This window comes from Microcaecilia unicolor, chromosome 14 (genome assembly GCF_901765095.1).
Source record: "Microcaecilia unicolor chromosome 14, aMicUni1.1, whole genome shotgun sequence".
Taxonomy (NCBI): domain Eukaryota; kingdom Metazoa; phylum Chordata; class Amphibia; order Gymnophiona; family Siphonopidae; genus Microcaecilia; species Microcaecilia unicolor.
The window spans coordinates 33560699-33588518 of record NC_044044.1 but is presented as its reverse complement, the minus strand read 5'-3'; the positions used below and the strand labels follow the sequence as shown (position 1 = coordinate 33588518).

Genomic DNA, 27820 nt, shown 5'->3' with positions numbered 1-27820 from the left:
TTAGCAGTCTACTGAATATGTGCAGAGAAGGAGAGGGAGGAGTCGAAGATGACCCCAACGTTACGAGCTGATGAGACAGGAAGGATGTCTGTAGACTAGACAGGAACATCAAACATAAATTTAGGCTGGGGGTGGGGGAGAAGCAGGATGTGTCATTGTCATCGGTGGTAAACAAGATGGCCGCCTCAGTGTGAGAACTGAATGAGTAGAGAGAATGTTTTTGAATGGAAAAAAAACTTTGGTTAAATTGTCATCAGACATTATTAGAGCCTGAGCAGAATCCAGTTCTCCAGGGGAAAGGGCTGGTTGAATCTGATTGATCTTTCTTTGGAAGTTATTATGCGGATCTCGGCACTGTTCTGAAGGATTTCTCTTTGTCTTGCAGCACCCACTGGTGGAGCTCCAGGTAAGCATTAGCCCAATAAATTGGGTAATGTAGCTTTATCAGAGCATGGTAGATATGGGATTGGAGATGTTTAGTTTCACTTCCCTAGTCTTTGACATCTCATTTGCATAAAATAATCCACCATTGAGAGACATTTGCTTCAAAGCTGTGGCCCCCTCCCAACTGTGCTTAGAGTGAGACATGTTTCATTTATGCATCACAAGTTTTAATCATGTCTCCCCTGCTCCAGGTGATATAGAGAAAAATAGGGAATAGAACCAGACAGAATCAAAGATAATAAGTAAATACCACAAAAACAGTAACATTTACTGTTAAGCTACTAACTCAGTGTAACAAAACTATACCTAAACGTACCACACAGAATCTGAAACTAAAGCAAGATCAATACAGAAGAAAGTAAAATACCAGCAAAGAACCTTGAAATCCAAATGTAGTAACAAACAGATACAAATTCTGGAGGAGATTGAAATCCTATACATTTTGAAAGAGTGAGTTTCAAAGCCCCTATAGAGGGTTTTTCAAAGAAATTTTAAGTACAGATCTATTTAGAACAATAAGGAAAACCATTGCTGTATTAATAGGTGATTTAAATCAAGTTATTTCTCATGCCATTTTGACCCTGAAATTGTTGGTTTTTCCGCATCATCGATTGTACGTACTTTTACCCAATAATATGGACTATTGAAAATAAGGGAGGAGTATTTTTGTACAGGTTTTAAAGTTTGTGACATCATTTAAGTGAAATTATTATTATTATTATGAGTATTTGGAGTGATTCACTTAGAAATTCTGAGATAGGTGAAACATAAATGTTTTAAGAGTGATAATAATATTGACGAAGTTGCCCCTGAAACAGCAACAACAACAACAAAACATTTTTAAAAACTCAGAGTAATATGAGAAATCCTGTGAGTGACTTGGGAAATTAGAAGAAGGTGAAAATGTTTTGCCTTCTTTAGTCCTGGCAGGAAGAACAGTTCACACAGTAAATCTGGCAGGTTTGGTTCTTTTTGCTGCCAGTTCCTCCTACATCTGAGCCAGGTTTCAGGCCCCTGTGGAGTGTTGTTGAAGTGCTACCATGTCCATGTGTGTCTTTGTGCCTATTAGGATCCAAAGCAAAACCGAATTGGCCAGTGGACTAACGTGACTCCAAGGCAAGGGATTGTGGATCTGTCCTTCCCTCTGTCCTCTGAGCCTACGTTTGGCAGGTACACCATCAGTTTAAAGGAAGCCGGAGCCACCCAGACATTTGATGTGGAAGAGTATGGTGAGTGATCTGGAGGTTGCTGAGCCTCCAGTGGATATACTTTTAAAGCCAACACAGCCAGGATCTGGGAGGAGAACGTGTCCCAGTGGGGATTAGAACCAACAGAACCAGGATCTGGGAGGAGAACGTGTCCCAGTGGGGATTAGAGCCAACAGAGCCAGGATCTGGGAGGAGAACGTGTCCCACTGGGGATTAGAGCCAACAGAGCCAGGATCTGGGAGGAGAACGTGTCCCAGTGGGGATTAGAACCAACAGAGCCAGGATCTGGGAGGAGAACGTGTCCCAGTGGGGATTAGAACCAACAGAACCAGGATCTGGGAGGAGAACGTGTCTCAGTGGGGATTAGAACCAACAGAGCCAGGATCTGGGAGGAGATGTGTCCCAGTTGGGATTAGAGCCAACAGAACCAGGATCTGGGAGGAGAACATGTCCCAGTGGGGATTAGAACCAACAGAGCCAGGATCTGGGAGGAGAACGTGTCCCAGTGGGGATTAGAACCAACAGAACCAGGATCTGGGAGGAGAACGTGTCCCAGTGGGGATTAGAACCAACAGAGCCAGGATCTGGGAGGAGAACGTGTCCCAGAAGGGATTAGAACCAACAGAGCCAGGATCTGGGAGGAGAACGTGTCCCAGTGGGGATTAGAACCAACAGAGCCAGGATCTGGGAGGAGAACGTGTCCAGTGGGGATTAGAACCAACAGAACCAGGATCTGGGAGGAGAACGTGTCCCAGTGGGGATTAGAACCAACAGAACCAGGATCTGGGAGAAGAACGTGTCCCAGTGGGGATTAGAACCAACAGAGCCAGGATCTGGGAGGAGATGTGTCCCAGTGGGGATTAGAGCCAGCAGCTCCAATAATCATTCACAGATCAAGAAATAGAAAGATGGGGAGGGGAAAAGGAGAGTGAGATTAATGTTAATTAAGCTTGTTTCTCTCTCTTTTCTGCCATTTTCTTTATGTTTACAGAATTTAATGTTGCTCCAACTTCCTTCTTCTAAAGGAGTTTGTTTTACTAGACAGTTGACTGCTTTATTTTCTCAGGCTGCTGTATTATTTTGGAATTTTCTGCCTTGTATTATAAGCAGTGGCGTTCCTAGGGTGGCTGACACCCGGGGCGGATCGCCAGTGCAGCACCCCCCCCCCCCCCCCAGCGAAAGGGTGCATTTTTACCTGCTAGGGGGGTGCCGCGCGCCTGTTGGCTTCGCTCGTTCCATGCTCCCTCTGCCCCCCCTAGGAACGCCACTGTTTTTGATTTTATCTACCCTCCCCCTTTCAAAGTGAATGCACTGTGTTGGCATTAGTGCATGGCAGCTGCTAGCATAGCTTTGTAAATGGGGTGGGGGTAATGTGTTGATATTCATTATTGGCTTTGTAACGTTATTTTGATGGTGCAGTTTTTATAATGTTAATGCACTGACTTTGTAAGCTGTGTTGAACCCTTCGAACCCTTTTAGGGGATGTAATGGGTAGCAAAAGCTGTATTGGTATTGGAAAGAGAGAGAGAGAGAGAGAGAGAGAGAGAGTTTTTACATATCTGGATCCTAAATTAGACTACTGCAATTTTCTATACCAGGGTTTGTCTTCCACCCATGTCCAATGACTTCAGCTACTACCGAAAACCTCTTTTAAACTACCTTTTGAGTAAAAAGAAGTCTGAGCACGTCACATCTCTATTACATAGTGAACACTGGCTTCCAATAGCTTCCAGGACTCGTAAACTCTCAATAACATTTGATCAGGTTCATCATGTTGGTGTCCCATTATTTTTGCCTGATTTATTGAGTCCCTACTCACCTCTGCGATCATTCCAAAACCTTTGCTAGCCATCCCCACCCATCGGAAGATCAGATAAGACTCAACAAGGACTTCTTGCTTTAGAGAGCACTCGCTCCCACGCTCTGGATACTCCCCGTTCGGCAAGAGATTTCACCCCTCTTTCCAAAATGTAACATGTCCCTGAAAAGTCTTTACTTCTCCCAGGCATTTTCAAACACCATCTTTTCCATTTACTGGTGTCTTTGTCTTTCTCCTTGCCGACTAGCAGCAACGCCGGCCCTTTTTCCCTTTCAGCTCATTCCTAATTAAATCTGTGAAGATGATGTCACTTAATTTCATATAGGAACCCTTATCTCAATCATCACACCAACGGGAGTTACTCATATAAAAGTCTTCTCTTGGTAACTGCCCGGCATTTTCTATTATCAGTGATATCATATATGGACATCCATCTTTGTGCCTTGAAGTTGGATTGCTACATCGTTGAGAAGCTAAGTAACTTTATGAAGATTCTTGGTTACATTGTATATTTTTGCCCCCTGCTATATAAACATTCTATGCTGTGAACACTTTATACCAAGGAAAGACTTTGATATGAATAACTCCCATTGGTGTGATGATTGAGATAGGTGCCTCTCTGTTTGAAATATGCATGGTGTTATTTCTGAGCTCTGTTTTCACATTATTTTAGTCCTGGATAATTTGATTTGCCTATCATCGATAACCGCCTGTTCAGGTGAATTTATTTTTTGTGTAATTTAATCCCTTCTGTTTATCCCTCACCTCTTATCCTTCATTTCCTTTTCACAATACTACTTATCCACTTTATAATTCAATTGTTATTCGATTTATCACCCATCGCAAAAAAAAAGCAAGTAAGCAGTTTACAATAGATATATAAACTATGAGTGCGTAAGTATGTGAAGACAGCGCCAACTACAGACCAAACTTTAGAAGGCAGCTTATATTTCTTACATTCCTTCTTAAGAGGGAGCATAGTACAAATTCCCGATCTACTTTAAGCTGTGAGCAGAGAAACAGATACCACTGGGGACAGTGAATGCTGGATATTCAATACGCACAAGATATGATCAGGGAGGGGAGATGGGAAAGCAGCAGGCGAAGTATAATTGTTCTGTACTTTTTTTTACACAATTAGTGCTGCCAAAGTTTGAAGTTGTTATTCAGCTCCCCAAGGTCGTTTCCTGTCTGGATAACATCATTAACTTCAAAGTATGTGGCAGGTGAGTGCTGGGGAGTGGAAGCTGAGAGATTGATATAAAATATAGAAGACCTGTAATCTTCTACAATGCCAAAGGCCCCGCATTGTGGAATGAACTGCCCATGGAACTTCATTGTGTGCAGGAAATCACTCAGTTTAAGAAGGATCTAAAGACCGACATGTTTATTTCTGCATATGGATCATTAGATGAATGTTAAAATCTCATTTTTTAAAATTGCGATTTATGTTATATTTTTTATCTCACTGTTTTATGTAAGTTTGTATTAGTTATTACAATTTATGATTTTGTTTTTATTATTTAATTATTTTTGTTAACCTGGATTTTATTATGTATATATTTTATGTTCCCTGCTTAGATTGTTGAGATATAGCGGGTTATAAATAAAGTTTTATTATTATTATTATATCAGGGCACCCCATTATGAAGTTTCTGGCCCCAGAGACATCTCTCCAGATGCCCCCTTTCTCCCTTTCAGCCGATAAGGAACCCTCCCCTCCCCCCCCCCCACCTGGAAGCCAGTGTTATCAGCCCAGAGAGAGGATCCTCACATGTAGGATGGATGGATGCCTGAGTTCTCCTACCTGTATAACTGCCACTGAATGACACAATTAGGACCTGTATCACTGGATAAGGAGCAAATCATGTCTGAGGTACACAGGCTTGCACAGCACATATATGCCCATATAATGTACACATTTGGCCATGTAACATGATAAAACCTTTACAGAACAGTTTTACTGCATAGGACCTCTAGTCTTGACCAATTCATCCCATGAATCAAAGAATTCAATACAGAGAGCGAGCAAAGGTCCCACGACACATTCTGTCTGTGAGGGGTTTGATTTTTTTTCTGCGAAATATGTCCCTTCTGGAAGTTGCCAGATGTTAGTTCCTGGAGCAGAAGGTATTAGAAGACGCTACCTTGCAAGAGTTCTTCGCTCTTGTACGTTTAGGTCGTACATTTACTGCTCAGCACCAGACACGCCCAAGCCCGCATCAGTCTTCTGATTTATTTCACTAAATAGGTACACATATGGGAAGCCCGTCCAAGGAACCATTCAATCTACTCTGTGCCGCAAACGGCTTGGACAGGGTGTGGACCTGTGCGAAGAACTCAAAGGCCAGGTATGATATCTGTAAACTTCGGAAGATAAATCTCTGGCAGTTAAATGTCCAGAACTGAGGGGTCATATCCTGAAGCAACAGTTCAGGGCTGAGAATGACCAAGATCTTGGGAGATAAAATATCATATCCTGGGGAAAGGAGATTATAATATCCCAAATGGGAAGGGGAACATAATATCCTACAGGTCAGGTCAGATCATATCCTGGGGAAAGGGAAATATAGGGGCTCATTTTCAAAGATTTACATAGGAGCATAAGAGTTGCCATACTGGGACAGACTGAAGGTCCATCAAGCCCAGCATCCTGTTTCCAAAAGTGACCAATCCAGGTCACAAGTACCTGGTGAGATCCCAAAAGAGTAAAACAGATTTTATGTTATTTATCATAGAAATAAACAGTGGATTTTTGCAAGTCCATCTTTTCTGAAGGAAAAGTCCATTGATCGTTATTAAATTTGGGTTTTTTTGCCAGGTTCTTGGGGCCGCTGTCGGAGACAGAGTGCTGGGCTTGATGGACCTTTGGTCTTTTCCCAGCATGGCAGTGCTTATGTGCTTAATAACGGATTATGGACTTATCTTTTAGGAAATTATCCAAACCTTTTTTGCTAAGCTAACTGCTTTTACCACATTCACTGACAACAAATTTCAGAGTTTAATTACAAACTGAGTAAAGAAATATTTTCTCAGATTCATTTTAAATTTACTACTTTGTAGCTTCATTGTGTGCCCCCTAGTCCTAGTATTTTTGGAAAGAGTAAACAAGCGATTCACATCTAACCATTCCACTCCACTCATTATTTTATAGACCCTCTATCATATCTCCCTTCAGTCGTCTTTTCTCCAAGCTGAAAAGTCCTAGCCGCTTTATCCTTTCCTCATAGGGAAGTCATCCCATCCCTTTTTTGTTTTTAATCACCCTTTTCTGTACTTTTTCTAATTCCGCTATATCTTTTTATAGATGTGGTGACCAGAATTGCACAGAGTATTCAAAGTGTGGTTGCACCATGGAGCGATACAAAGGCATTACAACATTCTCAGTTTTGTTTTCCATTCCTTTCCTAATAATTCCTAACATTCTATTTGCTTTCTTGGCCGCCTCTGCAATTTTGTTCTTTATAATAGTCTCAACCATTTTGCATGGCACCAACGTCAGGCTCATCGGCCTATAATTTCCCGGATCACCTCTGGAACCTTTTTCAAAAATTGGCGTTACTTTGGCCACCCTCCAATCTTAAAGATAAATTATATATTACTAACAATAATTCTGCAAATTCATTTTTCAATTCTATCAGTACTCTGGGATATATACCATCCAGTCCAGGTGATTTGTTCCATTTCAATTTGTCAAATTGCCCCATTACATCTTCCAGCTAACTTTGTAAATCTATGTGCTTTGAAAATGAGCACTATAATATCCCACAGATCAGGTCAGATCATATCCTGGGGGAAGGGAGATATCTACAGCCTTCACCTGTGTGATATTATATCTTGGGACCCAAGTGCATAAGGATTTGTACTGCTCAAGTCAATTTAACTTGCCCTAAAAGCTGATCTATTTGTCTGTCTGTTGTCCATTGCCAGACTGATAGAACCGGTTGTATCTCTGCTGACATAGAGCCCTCTGCAAACTTTACCTCCAGCTCGTCAGAGTTCAGTCCAACTCTTGAGGCGCAGGCCACGCTGGTGGAGGATGGAACTGGTAATGTGACTTCTGCTTTCTGGGATATCAACAAGCTTCCTAAGATTTTCTCCACAGTATAGTTTGGAAGTTCCCTTCTCCGTGCATCCATACATCCATCACTGTGTACGTTAAATATCACTTTAACATTGGCAAAGATAGGTGCTGTTAATACTGGTGAAGACAGGTTAGGGTATTTCGTTATAAAAGAGGTGAAGCTGAGAAAGGAGAGTATAATTTTGGTGTTGGATGAATCAAAGATTTCACTGGGTTTCCCAACCCTTACCTGCTCATCACATGAAGTTCTGAAGGGGGTGGGGAGATGACCCAGATGTCTTTGTCACAGCACGGTCATTCACATTCAGCCAACATGTCTTTCTGTGCTTTGTAGGTGTGGAGATCAATGCCACGGCCACCTCATCCATCCCTCCATACATAGCCACAGTAGCATTTGATGATTCTCAGCCTTATTACAAAGCCAAGCTCCACTACAGCGGGAAGGTAATTTCACAACTTGGCAGGATCTGTTCATCTCCACAGGGCATGATCAAATTAGATACTCCTAGTCTGAGATAGAGGAGCCAGAGCCAGGAATTGAACCCAGACCTCCTACCACTTGCAGCATTCCCAGACCAAGGGACTGAGCCAAGAATGGAACCTAGATTTCTTAGTCTGCTACATCCCCAGTATGAGAAACAGGAGCCCAAGGCAGGAATTGAATTCAGATTTTTAAAAATCTCTATAGTTTCTGAGTTGTGAGATGTGGAACCCTGAGCCGGGAATGGAGCTCAGAGAACTTAACTCAGTGTTTCTGCTTCCCTTCTGGCAGCTGAAGCTGAAGGGTGCTGATGGTAAACCTCTGGAGAATAAGAAGGTTCTGCTGAAGGTCCAGATGAATGGAAAACAGATTGAAGAACCATACACCACGGATGAATCGGGCTTGGTTCCCTTCACTCTGAACACATCCTCCTGGGGTGAAGAGACCATCACTGTAACTGTGAGTTCACTTTTTATCCAGCCAGAATGGGGATCTCATTCTACAGTAGGACAGAAGTAATCTGGTTCCTCAAAATATTAACATTTGTGTTTCCTGGAATCTGGGGCTTCCACTTTTTTCCTTATTCGAAGGTCTCTATTCAATTGCAGTTCTCCTTGTAGGGGCCCAATATTCAAATGATACATTCTCCTAATGTTGAGAAACAAGAGTGCCATTCTAGAAAGTCTATAAAAATGGGACTTGAGATGTCTAGGCTGGTACAGCTCAAGTTCTGCTCATACTTAGAACCAGATCTGCTGATGTAGAGCAACACATTTAGGATCCCAGCGTAAGGATTAAATGGAGGTGCTCAGCTTTACTGGAAAATGGGCCCCTAGTGGTCTCATAGTGCTGACCGCTCAGACAAAAACACCGTGAGGGTCTGAGGGGCAGAGAACAGATCTCTGCAAGGGTGGCTAGGAGTTAAATTACTCCTTCATTCCCCAGATGAGAAAGTCTTACAGACCAGCATTTGCTCATGAAAGGTGCTCTAAACTCACCTCTCTTTAAACTCTAATTCCCGGATTTGGGTGACATTCAGTTAGTTTGTAGCTTTTCTTGCTGGCATTATTGAAAAGGCAAAGTCAGGTGCAATTGGTGGGGTAAATAAGTATTGCTGAACCTAGAACATAAGTTTTAGTCATCCAGTGGTAGGACATCCTCTTTGGTGCTTCACGCAGAACCGTATTCCATCTTATTTTCCATTTAGGGCGAGTACAATGCAGAGGAGAAGTGTGGTGAGGTGTCTCTACCATCGCAATCTGCTCAAATCAGACTGACCCCTTTCTCTGCAGAGAGTAAGAGCTTTGTAAAACTCCGCTCTCTAGACGTGTCCTCCCTCTCCTGCGACAAGGAGGAGCAGATCATGGTGGATTACATCATTGAAGTGAAAGATCTGGAAGAACAAACCAAACATCTGGATTTCTTCTACCTTGTAAGGGTCACAGTCTTATGCAGAGCACATAATAGAACATGCCTGTCTCTTTCTCTCCCTCCCTCTCATCACCTCTGTCTCTCTCTCCCTCCTCACTTCCTTTCTCTCTCACTCTGTACCTCTTTCCCTCCTCCCTTCCTTTCCCTCTGCCTTTCTTCTTCTCTTCATCTGCCTCTGCATCCTCTTTCCATCTCCTTCACCTGCCTCTGTGTCTCTCCTCTCCCCACCTCTTTCTCTCCCTCCCGCCACCTCTGTATTTCTCCTTCTCATCATCCTCTCTTTCCCCGTATCCTTTGCCTGCCTGTATCTCTCCTTTCTCTCTTTCCGTTTCTCCTTCTCATTCCCTTCCTTCTTCTGCCTCTGTCTCTCTCTCACTTTTCTTCCCTCTGCGTCCCCCCTTCTCTGTCTGTCTCCTTTCCCCTGTGCCTTCAATTTCTCCCCTTACTCCCCTTCTCTCTTCCCCTCTAATTCACAGCTCTCCTAAACACACACCCTCTTTCTCCTCCTCCTAGGTTGTAGGAAAAGGTCTCATTAGACACCACGGTACAAGGAAAAGGGATGTCAACAGTGAAGGTAAAGTATCGGCAATGCTGATGACCCTAATTTGCCTGAAGATTTCGCGGAAAGACATCGGCCTTTCCTGCCCATTTACCCTTCTCTTCTCCTGCAGCACTGAAGGGCTCTTTCTCAATCACATTGCCTGTCAGCGCTGACACTGCGCCATCTGCCCATGTGCTGGTCTACGCCATGTTACCAAATGGGAAGCTCGTTGCAGATGGAGCTCAGTACAAGATATCAAAATGCTTCAAGAACAAGGTGAGTGACGTGTTCACATAGGCCCCGATAGTTGGGTTGTCTCCTGCGGTCAGCGCTAAACTTTGGATATTCAACACTGGTCCGTTTCTGGTGACCAGCATTGAATATCCAGTTTAACGTTGGCTGGTCTGATTTTAACAGGAAAGCTGATATTAAGCCTGGCTACAGTTATTCTAGCTATTGTCGCAGCCGAATATGGCCATCAAACTTGGCCAGTTGGGTTTTAAAAATCGGGGGATAGCAGGTTATATCGTGCAATATAACCAGCTATATTTAAGCCACTATCCGGCACTGAAGATCGCTAAATAGCTGCTTAAGTGTCATTTTAGCGGTCTTTTTGCTTTAAATATCAGGCGGATAGTAAATGACAGCAGACAGAGGTCAGCATGGCCCGACCAGTCCACCCAGTAAGGTGGTTAGGGTTTGTAACTGCTGTTCCTTGCAGGTTACCCCCCATCTTTTTGTTGAGGGTCAGCTGACACCCCTCCCTGCCCTTTTTGAAGCATGAAACTCATTACATTTTGTTTGCATCCCATCCTCTCTCTCTGTAGGGATCCTCACAGGTTTTTGAATTCTGTCACTATTTTCATCCCCACTACCTCCAACCATCCGCCACCTTTTCCGTGAAAACGTTTTCATGTTTCTTGTCAATTTCCTCCTTTCAGCTTTATTTCATGCCCTGTGATGAGGGGCCTTTGCCATCAAGTCTTTAACACCTTTGTTTAAAGCTTTTAAACATGTCAGGAATCCCTTATGGGACCCATAAGAACAAGCAGTTGGAAGAGGTAAACTGGGAGTCTTGGAAGGAGGTCATGTGATTTGGTCTCTCCTAGTTTCTCTATGCTCTCTCTCTCTCTCTCTCTCCCTCTCTCCAGGTTTTTCTTTCTCCTTCCTTCTTTCTCTCTCTCCCACTCCCCCCTCTCTATTTCTAGGTCTCTCTCTGTCATTCTGTTTGTAGCTCCCACAATACCCTCCCTCCTTCCCACTATCTCTCCTTCCCACTCTCTCTCTCTTTTCCAGGTGAAGCTGACCTTCTCAGAGGAGGAGTCTCTTCCAGGCTCCAATGTTGATCTCCAGCTGCAGGCAGCCCCAGGATCCCTGTGTGCCACCCATGCTGTGGATCAGAGTGTCCTGCTCATGAGATCAGAGTCAGAGCTCTCTATCAACAGTGTAAGTTGAGTCCTTGACTGTTCCTTTGTGTTTCCTTTTCTCTTGCGTTCATTTCTTTGTGATTTCTTTCTCTCTCTCATTAGATGATGAGAAACCATCAGGACACTGATGGCAGAGTATTTTGTGACACATGCCGAGTGAAGATTCAGGCTAGTTGCATTTTTTTGGTCTGTATGGAGGGGAAGAGAGAGCCATTCTGATTCCCTCCTCACCCTTTCAAAAAGTACTAGGACCAGGGACCACGCGATGAAATGACATGGAAATACTTTGAAATGTACTGAGGGATAGGGAGATAAAGTGACTCACCAAAAGACAAATATGGAGAATCAGTGGCAGAGCTGGGGTTTAGAACTCAGGTATAGGGAGATAAAGTGATTCCACAATGGTAATATACAGAAAGTTAGTGATAAATCCGGGAATTAACTTCCTCTTGTGTTACGACACGTAACCCCTGTTTTCAATTCACTGCATTTTTTAGACTGTATTACTTAGGCTTTTTTTAATGGTGTAAACCACACCGGACCCAACTGGGGAGTGTGGCGGGGTATTGATCTTGCAATGACTCCCTATGCATTTCCATATACAGCTGTTTACTTAAAAGTGCTGTTACTCTGCAGCTCCTCCTCGGCACTTTATCACTATAAATCCCTTCACTATTCATGGGACTGGCTGCTGTTCTCTGTGCTGTCTTTCTGCATCACTACTTTCCACCTTACTTCACTATGGACCTGGAACAGCCTCTCCCAGTGGTGTCCCGCTCCTCTGGTCTATTAAAATCTAGCATATCCGCTCCTATCCTAGCTGAGATAACATTTAACCATCTCTCCGACCTCATGTGCACCTTTCTTTAAATTATTTTCTCACTCCTCTTACCTATCTGTATGTTCCATCTTTGCTTATACCCATCACTGTCAATTAAAATGTTCTATTTCGTATTGTGTTGACATTGTAAGTAGTAACTATGCCATACTTCGTATTGTTATTTGAATGTTTTTACTGCTGGGATTGTCTATTGATTATGGTAAATAAATCCTAATAAATACAAATTTAAAAATATCTTTTTGAGGCCGTTTGTTAATATGAAACACTGACTCTCCCTGACCACAAAGTCTTCTTGATTTTATGCACGTTTTCGACGATAAAAAGCCTGAAGTTTCTTCTTGTCTTGGTTAGATTGTAAACTCTGCAAAACAGGGGCTGTGGCTTATTTGTGACTGTGTAAGACAGTAAATGGGAAACAGCATTCCTGGATCTCATTCGGGCTACCTCATTTTCACCTTGTCTGACTCTGTCTCCAGGTCTACAACTTATTCCCTGAAGAGAGTGGCTACCCCCAGTCTGTGGATGAATACTCATGCGCTAGCTATTTTCCCAGGCCCTGGTTGAGGCCCAGGCCAGTCCTAACTCCTGAACGACTCGAACCTGACTACATTTGGCCTGATTTTATGAGGCCCAGGCCAGTCCCAACTCCTGAACTACTCGAACCTGACTACATTTGGCCTGATTTTATGAGACCTTTTCCGAGAACAACTGCCTTTGATACTTTTCAACTGTTCAAGGTCAGTTCTTAGAGCACAATTACAAGACCTGTCAGAAATCGAACCAGACTCAAGGAAACTACTATATTAATCGCTTTTCCTAAGAGAAAATTATTCACAAAGTATCAGCACAAGTGAAAATTCAGCCCACCTTCCCTTTTTGCCTTTCAGAGAGAGATTTCTAGCTAACCCAAACCATAGGAGTGATGTAAACTCGCCTTGTGGGTTACTGACAGCCCAATGATCAAAGGTGAATATGGGTGCCAGACTAGATACCCACATTTACCTGCACCCCCATGATCATCGGACAAGCAGCGCCTGTATAATGCAATAGCACAGAGCTTATTTAAATTAGATTTAAATGAGCTCTGTTTGTATTCCACCCCTATGATCGGAGAACAGCGCTCTGATCGTAGGCGGGGAATAGCGCCTTAGCCCTACAGCAGATCAGAACTGGCATTAGGTTAAGGCTCTGTTCCTGTTCCCCCACCCCCCCCAACAGAGCCAAGCAGCCTTTATATGGTAGGGAAGCCCTGCCCAGCACATCCCAGGATGCATTGGGCAGGGTGCTGTCATTATAAAGGTGGTGCTGGAATGAAGAGGGAGTGGTACTCCTTCCTCCAACACTGTGGAATGGGGGGAGGAGGGCTGGTTTGCTACTAGACCACCAGGGAGAGTTGGAGAGCTATGTCAGCAGCCCACTTGGGCCACCAGATATATCTTTTAGGATGGGGGGTTAGGGGGTTGGCGATCCACTAGACCTCCAGCCCTTCATGTCAGGGGGGTCAGGAGGTCCATAAGAACATAAGAGTAGCCATACTGGGTCAGACCAATGGTCCACCTAGCCCAGTATCCTGTTTTCCAAACAGTGGCCAAGCCAGGTCACAAGTACCTGGCAGAAACCTAAATTGTGGCAACACTCCATACTACAAATCCAGGGTCCACAAATCCCTGGACCTCCAGCCCCCCATGTCACCATCCCGTGGGATGTGGGTGCTTGGGGGGAGGGAATATGCCACCAGGGCTTTGCTTTGGGCGAGGGATCCGGGTCTACCATGGACTTCCAGCCCCTGTATTTGACAGATTAGGGCTTTTGAAAGCCGGGACCTCTCAAACAAGTGCGGGAGGATTCTGCCTGAATGCGAGCTCAGGCAAATCTTCCCACACTTTCCCAGAATGATCAACGCTAATAACGTGCTTAAATTTGCTTGTTATTAGCGTTGATCATTGGGGAGTTAATTCCCCACTATTGTTAGGGTGCTGTTTCACCACAGTGTGGGGAATTGAACATCGGGGCCTGAGTCCTTTAGGGAAGATGGAATTCTCTCTCGCCTCATCTCCAGCTGCTTTAAAAAAAGTGAGCCAAGACCTGTGAAGCTTCTCCTGTCCACCAGAAAGGTCAGAGCACATCAGTGTGTGTGTGTGTGTGTGGGGGGGGGGGGGGGGGGTCCCTTCTTCTTGTGCATGTACTCCCTTTTTTGGTGTCTTCACTTTGGCTGCACAGACAGTCTGTTACAGAAAGGCTCAGAACTTGGTTTTCCTGGTGTGGCACAGAATCTAGTGTGTCCGTCAGGTGTAAATTCACTAATTCCTTGTTACGAATCCAGTACCTGTGTAAAATGACAAGCAGGACTGGTGCAGCCTCACTGCCCTGATTAGGAGCCTGGACAAGCCATCCAGCATAGTTGGTGGTCCAGCTCCTTCCTCCAGTGCAGAACTGGTTCTAACTGGTCCAGACACAGTGTTGCCTCTCAAAGTTGTTCAAGCTATCCATAGCTGGGAACGTCACTCGCCCCAGGTCCACACAGTGACCAATAGACAAAGATGATATTCAGCAAACCGTGTCCTTGATGCCACAAGCATATGATCCAGAAAACTCCAAGGTACGGAATTTTGCAGAAACCACGACTGTATGGCTCAGGGCATGGTTACCATCTTTCTGTAGTACAACCAAAGTGGTTTACATTTATTATATGTGGGTACTTTATCTGTCCCTAGTGGGTCATAATCTAAGTTATTGTACCTGGGTCAATGGAGAGTTCAGTGGCCTCCCAGGATCACAAGGAGAAGCATTAAGTAGGCTTCAGGCTCACCAAGGTGACCCAGGAAACACCTCTACAGAGAACGAGAGAGAGAGAGAGTGAGAGTGTGTGTATCTATATCTATATATATCTATATATCTATATATATATATATAACTTGCATTGATATTGCTTGTGCTGTCCCTGTCCTGTGATGAACAGTGTACATAGGTATCTATATACCTGTACAATGATTATTTTTCATGCTCAATAATTTGTGCCCTCCAATTCCTTATTTTCTGTGCTTTGCTTAGGATGCCAGTCTGAAAATTTTAACAAACTCAAGAATAAAGAAATGTGACCAGCCTCTGCATTTTCCAAATTTCGCTTTTGGTCCTGCGGGTTCAGGTTTGTTATTTGCAAAATACATGCATGCCACCTCCATGAGAAATATCCACTGGACAAAGCTAGTGGAGATACCCCTGAAAAAGGAATGGAGGCACCTGGCCTCTCTGTGTGTAACCTCACTCGAACACAGGCATTAAACACACTCCTACCCAATCCCAGGTGCATGGCACTCTCGTTCTCTGCGACAGTGCACGCGATAAATGCACATTGTTTATGACCCTCTGAACAACAGCACTTATTGAGGAATGTTGCATTTCGTTCTTGAGACAGTCATGGTAACATTTTCAAAACAATTTCACTGTTTTGAGTATTTTCCTAATCTTATTTACTGCATATAGTCATCAGGTAAAGAGTGTATGCCCACACGAATTGGAAGCATTCATGAAATTTCTCTAAAATGTAATACAAATATCTGGTTTTCAGTGTGATACACATAGTGACACCTCACAAGTCTGGCTAATCATATACTGGGAGGCAGAGATGTGTACCTGAAATATGGATTTTTTAAGGGTCACTTTGATTTCTTCTCGGTTGGGCACATGGCCACCTCACACACCCACATATTATTAAAAAAAAAAAACACTGAACAGGCGAGAAACTGGAAAACTTTAACTGGCTATCTTTAACGGGAATTGGAACCACATCTACCTGGTTAAGTTGTGGTTGAAAACCATCCTAAATCTAGAATAGTATAGGATCCAATATAGACCCCTGCAGGACACCAAAAGACAAAGGAAAGATATCTAAGAGGCAGTTATTAACATAGATCTGAAATGTATGACCTGAGAAGTAAGACCTAAACTAATTCAGTGCCACCCCAATGATTCCATGTTCTTCCAGATTCCTTAAGAGGGGTAGGTGGTCAACAATATCAAACGATGTTGTTGGGTCCAGTATTATCAAAATATCCCTGACATAAGAACATAAGAGTAGCCATATTGGGTCAGACCAGTGCTCCATCTAGCCCAGTATCCTGTTTCTAACAGTGGCCAAGCTAGGTCAGAAGTACCTGGCAGGAACCCAAATAGTGGCAACATTCCATGCCAGCTAAACTCAAGCCACTTAATTTCCATAGCTGAGCTATACCCAAGCTTGTTCCTGCTAACCTCATTCCACTTGGAATTATAGTTCCTACACTTTAAAGGTAATAAAAAATAGAAATAAAACAAAATATAGAAAATAAAATAAGATGATACTTTTTTATTAGACTAACTTAATACATTTCTTGATTAGCTTTCAAAGGTAACCCTTCTTCAAAAGCTAATCAAGAAATGTATTAATTTAGTCCAATTAAAAAGGTATCATCTTATTTTCTTTGCTATGTTTTGCTCTATTTCCACTTATTACTTTTAAAAGTGACTAACACGGCTACCACTTTATAGAAAATCCCTGCATTCTGGTTTCTCTGATGTGAATATGGCAACAGAAGCCATACAATTTGAACGTAAGCACTTAAGCACCGCCACGCTGGGAAAAGACCAAAGGTCCATCAAGCCCAGCACTCTGTCTCCAACAGCGGCCAATCCATAAGTACATAAGTAATGCCATACTGGGAAAAGACCAAGGGTCCATCGAGCCCAGCATCCTGTTCACAACAGCGGCCAATCCAGGCCAAGGGCACCTGGCAAGCTTCCCAAATGTACAAACATTCTATACATGTTATTCCTGGAATTGTGGATTTTTCCAAGTCCGTTTAAAAAGGGGTTGGATGGTTTCCTAAAGGACAAGTCCATAAACCGCTACTAAACTCTGCTAAGCTAACCTCCTTCACCACGTTCTCCGGCAACGAATTCCAGAGTTTAATTACATGTTGGGTGAAGAAACATTTTCTCCAATTTGTTTTAAATTTACTACACTGTAGTTTCATCGCATGCCCCCTAGTCCTAGTATTTTTGGAAAGTGTGAACAGACGCCTCACATCCACCTGTTCCACTCCACTCATTATTTTATACACCTCTATCATGTCTCCCCTCAGCTGTCTCTTCTCCAAGCTGAATAGCCCTAACCTCCTTAGTCTTTCTTCATAGGGAAGTCGTCCCATCCCCGCTATCATTTTAGTCGCCCTTCGCTGCACCTTTTCCAATTCTACTATATCTTTGTTGAGATGCGGCAACCAGAATTGAACACAATACTCAAGGTGCGGTTGCACCATGGAGCGATACAATGGCATTATAACATCCTCACACCTGTTTCCAGGCCCCAAGAACCTAGCAAAAACCCCAAATTTAATAATGATCAATGAATTTTTCCTTCAGGAATCTGTCCAGACCCCCTTTAAACTCAGCAAGGCCAGCTGCCATCACTACCTTCCCCGCGTTGAGTAAAGAAAAACTTTCTCCGATTTGTTTTAAACCTACCACATTCTAGTTTCATCTTGTGTCCCCTGGTTCTATTATTGTTAGAAAGTGTAAAGAAACGCTTCACATCTGTCCGCTCTATCCCGCTCATTATTTTGTAAACCTCTATCATATCACCTCTCAGCCGCCTTCTCTCCAGGCTAAAGAGTCCTAGCCATCTTAACCTCTCCTCATAGGGTAGTTGTCCCATCCCTTTTATCATTTTCATCACCCTTCTCTGCACCTTCGTAGCAAATGGATATGCAGTTTCTTGCGACAATAGAAAATGTAGTGGAGAGGGAGGGGGTGAAGAGACAAGCAAGGAAAAGTGCATTCACAGATTAGAACACTGGATCAGGCACTCTAGAGGCATCATGAAAGAAACAGGACATTCAGCACCAAGGACAGCTCAATTAGATTTAGACTGATAAATGTTAATGCATTCTTATAGAATTAACTCTAATGTGCCAAATACATGCCTAAATGACCAGAATAACAGCGTATACCACCATAAATCTGGCTGTGAGCTATTCCAGAAATACACACACATTTTGAATACTGGATATTTTACAGGTGGACATTTACATGGTCTGTTCTGGGGACACACACGTAGTAAACTTACAGAATGATATGTTACAGGCATATCTCCCCAATATAGGCATGAGCATTTTCACCTTCATTTTTGTATCTGCTATTCTGAAATAATGTGCAGTATTAATGAAATGGGAAAAAAATCCAATTTTTGTTGGGATACTTTTCAGTTCATTTTGAAATTCTTTGCATGAAAGAAAGCTGCTTCATTCCTAACACACACACTCACTCCTTCGCCCTCACCCTTTTATCTCTCACTCTTTTTTTCTCAGCCTGATTTCAGAGTTATTTCCTCAGTATCTATTCTTCAATACATTCATCCATAAAGTATAGTTCTAAGCACATTTTCATCTCTGAGTAATCCAGTAATCACTTCTTATCTTTCTCCTCTCCTGCGAGCTAGGCTCTCTCTCCTATGATGTAAAGCAGAATCTTGGTCTATGATCTGAGAATACAGACGTTCAGGTTCTGAACAATGATCTTTTTGTCTTTATGTCCTTAGACCGTATGCTAATGCCGAGAATAGTCAGTCAATCAGCTCCAATTTTTCCGTTGGAGAAGAAGAAGGAGACGGTGCTTATCTCTGAATCTGTTCAGGAGGAGAAGGTGCTTATCTCTGAATCTGTTCAGGAGGAGAAGGTTCGCCAACATTTCCCAGAATCTTGGCTCTGGGATTTGGTATACACAGAGTAAGTAACTCACTGTGACAAACTGTGTATTACAGATCTGAGAAATTTTAAATCCTGACCCAGGACTGAATTCTGGCCTACTGTTTTGTCTCACACTCATTCTCTGTGCTCTGGGGGCAGGCAATAGAAAGTATAGCAATCACAGCATTTTGCTGCTTACTCTGAGCTTGCTGTAACTCTGAGAAAATTATGCTATACTTATAAAACGTCTGGAGAAATATGAGAGTACAAGCACTGGGTGCTTTAAAGTGACAGCCATGTGGGGCTATTTAGGAATCAGTAGATAAGGACGTGCTGAGATAGTGGTGAGAAAGAGCAGCAGGGGCCGAGAAAAGGGGTGAGAGTGAGAAGAGGGGGCTAGAGAAGAAAAGGGAGGGATGAGAGAAACCAATGAGGGCTGGAAAGGGGAGAGGTGACAGTGAGCAAAGGTGGGCTGAAGGAGTGAGAAAGAGAGAGAGAGAGAGAGAGGGATGAGCAGTGGGGACTATAGAAGGAAGGGATGATGACAGACAGTAAATGAGGGCTGAAGAGTGAACACTGGGTGTGGAGTAGGAAGGGTGACACTGTTCTCCTTTCACTAGGTCTTAAACAAAAATGTTTGAAAAACAACAGGTTACTATATAGACATTGTGACTGGCAATTGTTTAAATACTAGCCATGGAGATAATTCACAAATTCCCTCCTTATGCTTTGTCACTGCTATTAGTTTTCTGTCCTGTTGAGCAATCAATATGTAAACCACCTTGATGCCTAAAGACAATTTGATGGTATAACAGATGTACAAATACATCATCTGGCTATTTGGGACAGCTAATCAGACTGTGAACGGTGTTGAACTTCTGGACAGAGTGGTAAACGATGTCCCTCTGGTTAGCAGTGATATGAACCTGCTATCCGGGTAGCACTCCACATAAAGTCAGGACAGCATTTCTTGTGACCTCACTTTATCAGACAGTTATCCAGAGAGCAGTTTTGAGTAACTCTGCTGTCCAGTAACTTCAGCTCTCTCTTGCTCTGCCCACAAACTGTCCAGGGACTACCTGGATAGTGTCGAGGCAGTCAGCAAAGGATATTCAGTGACACTATCCATCCAGTGCTGAAGAATATACACAAATAATACTGCCTGAAGCAACTGTCCAAATATGAACTGATGTTGTTTGGATATTCCTGTTAAATATTCAACCTCAGGGTTATAGAGTCATTACCAGGGACATAGAGTATTCAGCACCATGGATAGTTCAATAAGACACTAGAGGGTATTTACAAGAGTGTTTCCCAAGTCAGTCCTGGAGTACCCCCTTGCCAATCAGGTTTTTAATATGCACGAAAGAGATTTGCATACAATGGAGGCAGTATATTCATTGTGGATATCCTGAAAACCTGACTGGGAAGGGGATACTCCAGGCCTGATTTGGGAAAGACTGCTCTATAGGTTGACTACAGTTGTGATGCTAAGATGATATGTGTGCTAAGCATGAATTCTACAAAGGTAATTGTGTACTCAGTTGCCGTTATACAATACTAGAGTCAGTGTGCAGTGATGCACCAAACTCGAAATGCTCATGCCTAGCAGTAGACTGATAGGTGAGTAACTGTTAGTATTTTATAACCTGTGTGTGCAGGTGTTAGTCATTGCCCCTCCCAGGTCCACATCCCCTAGGACGCAATGGATTTTGTACGCACAATTAGCAGGATCCCAGCTGAAAACTGTTAAATGTGTAACCCCTAATCAGTGCCAATGAACACTAATTATAGCCCAAAATTGGCTAATTAGGATCCTGAGTTACACGTGCAACTGACACTAGTCTATAACTTGCACACAAAGTGTAACATTATGTGTGGAAGCTTAGAGAATAAATGTAGATGCTCATGGGGGCAGGAATTGCACTTCTGAATGTGTTTTTATAAGAAACATATAGTCCCTCTTCCTATTGGCACATACAGATGAAGTTCCTCCTGCCTCAGAGCAGGTGGAAATGTCAGCACCTAGTTTGTCTGTAATAATTTTATAAAGACACACAGATCCATATGTTGTGTTTTGTTCTATTAATGCAGCATTCCTGCCTAGGTGACCCAGTATACCCTCTCATGTGACGCTATGTGATGAGAGCCAATTCTGTTATCGACTTACTAGAGTAAACCGGCATTGGTGTGCTGTGCTTTTAGGCACAGGCAGTTAACACAAGGGATAGACCTGTAGTAAGGGGATCCACAAGGTCCACCTGGGACCGGAGCCCTGCCCACATGTACCCCCCCTTTGTCATTTCTCTGCATTTCCAGGTGCAATGGGATTACTCATGAGTGCCTACTTATTGAATTACCACTGGAGTATCTATTATAGGTTCACCATGGGGAGCAGGACATTCCCCGAAGGAAAATTCAGGAATTGGAAGCAGATCAGAATCTTACCACTGTTTGTTTTAAATATTCTTTCTTTAATTTTTTTATCCCCACATACAGTTCATCTGGGAATTTGAATCTGCCGGTCACAGTCCCTGATGCCATCACAGAGTGGAGAGCCTCCATGTTCTGCACGTCAGATATCGGCTTTGGGCTCTCAGAAACATCACCACTAAAAGTCTTTAAACCCTTCTTCGTGGAACTGACAATTCCCTACTCTGTGAAACGAACGGAGAGCTTCCCCCTAAAAGCCACGGTCTTCAACTATGAAAAGAAATGCATCATGGTAAGAGAGAGAAAATGTGACCTAATGTCACCTGACCTAAGTTACACCAATCCCTAGCCCCCTGACCCAGTGCATTATGGACAGTAGACTTGTCACACTTACCATTTTTCCAGAAGAAAAATATTTTATTACCATCGTTACAGTTCAATATTTTGACTCTGTGATTGGAATTTGTATTTCACTGTAACCTCAAGTCTCTGCTTTTGGCATCATGTATATGATATATTTGTAGGCTGAGGTGACACTGCTTGAATCTTCAGACTTCCAGCTGGAACCATGCTCAGATTGCGTCTATACCAACTGTCTTTGTGCCAGTGAAGCCAAGACCTTTACCTGGAATGTGACTGCAACCAAGCTAGGTAAGAACAATGGGCAATGTCATCGCTTCAAGAATGATCTGGATTCCACAAATCCATTCCATCTGGGGACAGTAATAGAGTGTTTCCAGTAGGGTTGCCCCCTGCATCCAGATTTGCATGTCAGGATTAATCCAGTCCTATGTTACATTTGTTCTGATTTCCCCAGTGGGCTCCCTAAGAAAAGTAAGACTACAAGTCCCTGCATGCAGTGGGGCAAACCCAGGACTGGATCAACCCTGTCAAGTAAATCTGGATCAAGTTGAAATTATATTAATAAGGCTTTTTTTTCTTACTTTAAATTTGTTTTTCTGTTTTTTTTTCTTAAGGTGAGGTGAACTTTACAGTAAGCGCTGAAGCTCTGAGAACCAAAAAGCTTTGTGGAGTTGAAACTCCCACAGTTCCCAAAAAGGGAAAACGGGACACATTGATCAAACACCTGCTTGTTCAGGTCTGTAAGAAAGGAAAAAGAATCCTGGCCTTTAGCTGATCTTCTCAATGCTGTAGAAAAAAGAGAAAGGGTCCCAGTACTTCAGATACAGCACACACAGACCACTAGATGGCCATATCAGGATTATTAGCAAAAGAAACAACGGACATGAATAAGATACACACAATCATTAAGAAAAACCTTTGCATTTAGATTTTTTAAAATTTTATTCTGAGAAGAAATTATGATTGATGCTTCTGAGCCACTTACAAAACCACACTACTGATTCTCGGTGTGGCAAATAAAAGGAAGCCCATTCAATTCCTATGGGATTCCTCACTTTTTGCCATGCAGGAATCTCTAGTGCGGCTTTGTAAAAAATGTCCTTTTTTTACTCTCTCCTGCCATTATAAATCTAAGTAAATATTGCGTGTGGGGAGGCGGGAGGTAGTTGCTACACTGATCATCATCATCAGACCCCCCCCCTCCCCATTATCCCCATGCAGGTCTCACAGTGATACACATTATACACTGATACATGTAAAGTACGAATGCAGTACAGACATCTGAAAAGCGGATCTGCATCAAAGCTCTGGGGAGGTATCTCACTGTTGCACAGCCATATTTACCTGGGAAAATTGGCTGTTTGGAAATTGCCCTCTCTCATATGAGGTTTCATGGCTTGCACACTTTTAGCCAGACTGAATGGGGGCATAGATGGTATTTTCAGCTGTACATGTTTTATTTCCCATATAAATACCGCATGCACAAAAAAGGTGGAAAATCCATTGGATATTCGTATCTATGGCAGCTTTCAATGGAAAATGCATGCATGCTTTGGAAAATTAAGAACAAGATTTACAAGCAGAAAATACCCATATTTTATTCACCTGGATGGACGTTTGAAAGTTTATTATTCACTGCATGATCCTGCCATTTTCTGAATATTTATTTCAGGGTTAGTTTGTTAATTTATGAACAGCAATGCATCCTAGCTTTCTTTGGAAAGACATTTTGGAGTATTGTGAAAGAAATTCTTTTTATTGAATGTTGATCTGCCATTCATATGCCCTTTTTTTTTTCCTTCTCCACAGCCCGAAGGGATCCTGGAGGAAAAGACCCACAGTTCCCTGCTCTGTAATGGAGGTAGGGGGCATTCCTCATGGTTTAATTGGTGTTTAACTTCCTCACATTCCACCCTCACTAAAAGGAAGTCATTGACTGTCCATGAAAGATGCATCATGTGATAGGTTTATGTGGTCTGTGGAAGAATGTCAGCTATCCTGATATTCAGAACCACGGAGAGCTGTCTCCCACTGATACAATATTCACATCTCTAGACAGCTCAAAAACTTGCAAGAAAAATAGGTGTCAACCTCCATTTATTGGACCTGGTAGTCAAAGGATTGATGCTTCTAACTTTGAAAGTTAGTCTCCTAAATTGGCCTCTTTGAAAATTTATTAGAGCTGAGTGCATAACTTTATACTCAAAATTTCACTAAACTCCTAATTTAATACATTTCTTGATTAGCTTTCGAAGGTTGCCCTTCTTCGTCAGATCGGAAATAAGCAAATGTGCTAGCTGACAGTGTATATAAGTGAAAAGATTCAAGCATTACTATGACAGTCTGACAGGGTGGGAGGATGGGGGTGGGTGCTGACTGCCTAATTCACACATCAGTCACTCAAATTTGAACAATTTATATCACCTCTGCATCTTCTTCAGTATTTTCAACCCACTCAACATTCATCATAAGATCTCTCAGCTTTATTCTCGTATTTGTTTGTTTCAGCTTCTGAAAAGGTCTCCCTAGAGCTTCCAGCCAACATAGTGGAGGGATCAGAAAGAGCCCAGGTGTCTGTAATAGGTAAGCTCCTGCTACGATTGTTAGGAATAATGCTGCTAATATTTGTGAATCCTCACTTAGGAATTAGAACACCTTGATGCGTACAGCTATTGCAATAAAATATAAGGCAAAATCCGGAAGAGAATATCTGAGGTGTGTTGATCATGAATTCACAATCATTCACCTGCAGTTGGAAAAGTGTCCAAGTTTATCTCTAGTCACAAAACCGATTACAGAGCTGTAAGGGAGAGAAGGATATAGACAGATACATGAATGAGCAGGCCGAGAAAAACAAGCACTCAAAAACACACACAACCAGAGCAGACATATGTGTTTTCATACATACATGGCTTGTGCTGCTGGTTCTCTCTTATTTACTGCATTTTGTTTCTTTTAAGTAATCTTTTCCATCACTCCTTCTTACCTCCCTTAGCTGATCTCATGGGCAGATCCTTGAACAATGTGGACAGGTTGCTAGCCATGCCTTATGGCTGTGGTGAACAGAACATGATCAACTTTGCTCCCAACGTTGACATTTTGGAGTACCTGGGAAGCACAGGGCAGCTAACACCAGAGATAAAAGAGAAGGCTAAGGGATTCTTGGAGAGTGGTAAGTGAGGAAAGGGGTAGAGAAGGGCACGAACCAGACTAGGAAGGTGTGACGTACATCCTGTCTAGTATTCGCATTACTTAGGGTGAATTTAGAAAGGAATTTGACTGTCTAAAAAAACGTTAAGCAGCTGAATCCTACATGGTGAAAACTTTCCCTTCATGGTTTCTAGGAATAACAGGTGTGGGTATATCTCTCTCTACATGTCACATCTGTTCCCTGGCCCCTTTGTTATTACCATTTGAAGGAGGTGCATTGAACCAAGACTGACCCTCACAGTTCTGGAAAAATGATGATTTATTTAGTATCACAATATGAACATTAATGGAGCATGGAACAAGTTCCTTCAGTTTCCAGAAACCAGAAACCAATTATGAATTATATAGATTATAATGATTTGGCCCACACTCCACTGAAAATTAAGTTCTGTATATTTTATGATGTCTTGGAGATTACATTGACCAAGCCATATTTTCCTCTCTCAGTTGGCTGCTCGGGCCATTCTGAAAATTAATGGAGACCAAGACTGTATATGAATTCAGGAATGTATAAGACAAACACATAGAGAGGCCTCGTTTTCAAAACAAAAAAGTCTAAAAAAAACATCATAAGGTCAAAGATGGACATTTTTCTCTCAAATACATCAAAGGTGTGATTTTCAACACTCCAGTTTTAGGCATTTTTCTCCACAGTTCATGGGGCATGCTTTGGGTGGGACATGAGTGGCACCAAAAGATAGAGTTTTCTACAATAATGAAACAAAATGAAAACATCTCGGGCCAAAATGAAGACACTTTTCATTAGACCTGTTTCAATCATGAATAAATGACCAAAAGGTGCCCTAAATGACCAAATTACCACTGCAGGGATTAAGGTATAACCTGACTTACTCTCCCAGTGGTCACAGACCCCCTTCCCAGTCCCCTAAGATGTGACAGTGACAGTACATACCAGGCTCTATGACAGCTTCAGATATGATAGTCATTCTTGTTAATGTAACATGCAGGTCCCAGGAGTAGCCTACTAGGTTAGTGCAGTGGACTGTAGAGAAGGAACTCAAGCCCATAGCCCAACTGGTACACTTGTGATGGAATGTGTGAACCTTTCCAAAACCTCTAAATACCTACTGAATCTACATATATGTGACACCTGCAAGCTTGAAGGCTTTTGTAGTGGTGGACAGCGAGGTACAGTAGGTTGCTCTTTATTCCTGGAGGGCTCACCATACAACATAAAGGGGTTATGGTGAGATGTGAACCTGGGGCCCTTTATGACAAGTCCACTGCAGTGCCCCCTAGATTGCCCCACTGCTCTGCTGGGATGTCTGTGTGGCCAGTCTACTAAACATTATGGCCCCCATACATCCCAAATGTCTGGTTTTTGGGTGTTTCTCTCTCGGATGTTCTTTTTCCCAAAATGATCCAAAAGAAAAACACAATGAACACAAAATATCTAGAAAAAGGCAAATTTGGAACCAAAAAGATAGACTTTTTTCAGGTTCAAAAATGTCTATGTTCACCACTGCAGCTCCTTGTGACTCTGGGCAAGTCACTTAACCCTCCATTGCCCCTGGTACAAAATAAGTACCTGAATATATGTAAACGGCTTTGAATGTAGTTGCATAAACCTCAGAAAAGCGGTAAATCAAGTGCCATTTCCCTTTCCCTTTTAGCAAAATGTCCAAAATCAGACTTAGACATTTTATCAAAAATACCCCTCGGGATGTCTAAAGGAGAGGTAAGGATAGTGGATGGTAGGGATGGGCAGACTGGATAGGCCCTATGGTCTTTATCTGCCTTCATTTTTCTATGTTGACCCTATGAAGTTTGGCGCATGAGTGAGTGATAACCCGCAGGCATCTTTGTCTCCTTTTCTTCAGGGTATCAGCGTGAATTAAATTATAAACATAATGATGGTTCCTATAGTGCCTTTGGGGAAAGAGATGCCTCAGGAAATACTTGGTATGTAAAGATAAAGGCAAAAACTGGTCTCTTGTACGCAAGTACCATGTTGCAAATGAATTATGGAGGCCACAACTGGCATGATGCTTTCTTGGCAGACTATTAGGTGGGTAGTTTGCCATTACCTTCCTCAGACATCTTTCCTCCCCCTGGTATAAAGTCTTAGGTTGCAATTGGTAGGTCACGTGCCTACTGCCCCCTTGACCCATAACCTGAGTTTGAACCCTGCACGAGAATTTCTGTCAGGTAGCTGGACTCTGGCCAACTCAGCCATCCATCCACTTGGTAAGTAAAACATTAAAGAAAGAGATGAAGCACCTTAAGGTCCTGCCCTGAAGCACCCCCTACTGTCCCAGTACTGAGACCTCCATGCCAGCTCTGCTGATGCACCTCCCTCACTCCTGCCCTCCTATTCCAGTATTGAGACCCTCACACCTAGCTCTGTCCATATACCTCACTCCTATACTACTATGACTGTACCGATACCCTCACACACAGCTCTGCCAATGCACCTCACTCCTGCCCTACAGCACCCCCTACTGTCCCAGTACTGAGACCTCCACGCACAGTTCCACTAATACACCTGGCCTGCAGCATCCTCTATTATCCCAGTAACGAGACTGCACTCTTCTCCCACTCACTCTTTTTCTTTCTTGCCCTTAGGCTAACTGCATTTGTAGCCAAGTACTTTGGCCGAGCAAAGCGTATAATATTCATAGATGAGAAATACATCACTGAGGCTGTGAATTGGCTTAAAAGCAAGCAGATGGAATCTGGTTGTTTCCAGAGTGTGGGGAAACTCATAGACAATAACATGCAGGTAAGGTTCTGACCCTGTCTATACTGATTGTTGAAAGGATCAGGCAGGTACTTGGCTGGCGATATACCTGCAA

The 27820-nt window shown here is 42.8% G+C and overlaps 2 protein-coding genes across 3 annotated transcripts in view; one reads left to right on the top strand and one right to left on the bottom strand.

The window, feature by feature from the left end:
- Positions 1-27820, top strand: part of LOC115457681 (alpha-2-macroglobulin-like protein 1) — a 44127-nt gene that overhangs the window by 7691 nt on the left and 8616 nt on the right. Inside the window, exons 5-27 of one of the 2 annotated variants that reach the window (XM_030187221.1) lie at positions 386-406; positions 1514-1673; positions 4613-4697; positions 5723-5822; positions 7402-7519; positions 7890-7999; positions 8328-8495; positions 9244-9468; positions 9981-10041; positions 10139-10284; positions 11305-11454; positions 12753-13013; positions 15328-15421; positions 18851-18921; positions 18955-19037; positions 21498-21723; positions 21956-22082; positions 22409-22530; positions 23604-23655; positions 24303-24377; positions 24790-24966; positions 26846-26927; positions 27591-27747. In XM_030187221.1, the coding sequence (XP_030043081.1) occupies positions 386-406; positions 1514-1673; positions 4613-4697; positions 5723-5822; positions 7402-7519; positions 7890-7999; positions 8328-8495; positions 9244-9468; positions 9981-10041; positions 10139-10284; positions 11305-11454; positions 12753-13013; positions 15328-15421; positions 18851-18921; positions 18955-19037; positions 21498-21723; positions 21956-22082; positions 22409-22530; positions 23604-23655; positions 24303-24377; positions 24790-24966; positions 26846-26927; positions 27591-27747 (2871 nt within the window). Of the gene's footprint in view, positions 1-385; positions 407-1513; positions 1674-4612; positions 4698-5722; positions 5823-7401; positions 7520-7889; positions 8000-8327; positions 8496-9243; positions 9469-9980; positions 10042-10138; positions 10285-11304; positions 11455-12752; positions 13014-15327; positions 15422-18850; positions 19038-21497; positions 21724-21955; positions 22083-22408; positions 22531-23603; positions 23656-24302; positions 24378-24789; positions 24967-26845; positions 26928-27590; positions 27748-27820 lie in introns of both variants that reach the window. The other variant, XM_030187219.1, reaches the window with a different exon arrangement.
- Positions 1-27820, bottom strand: part of FOXJ2 (forkhead box J2) — a 584760-nt gene that overhangs the window by 550535 nt on the left and 6405 nt on the right. The window lies entirely within an intron of this gene.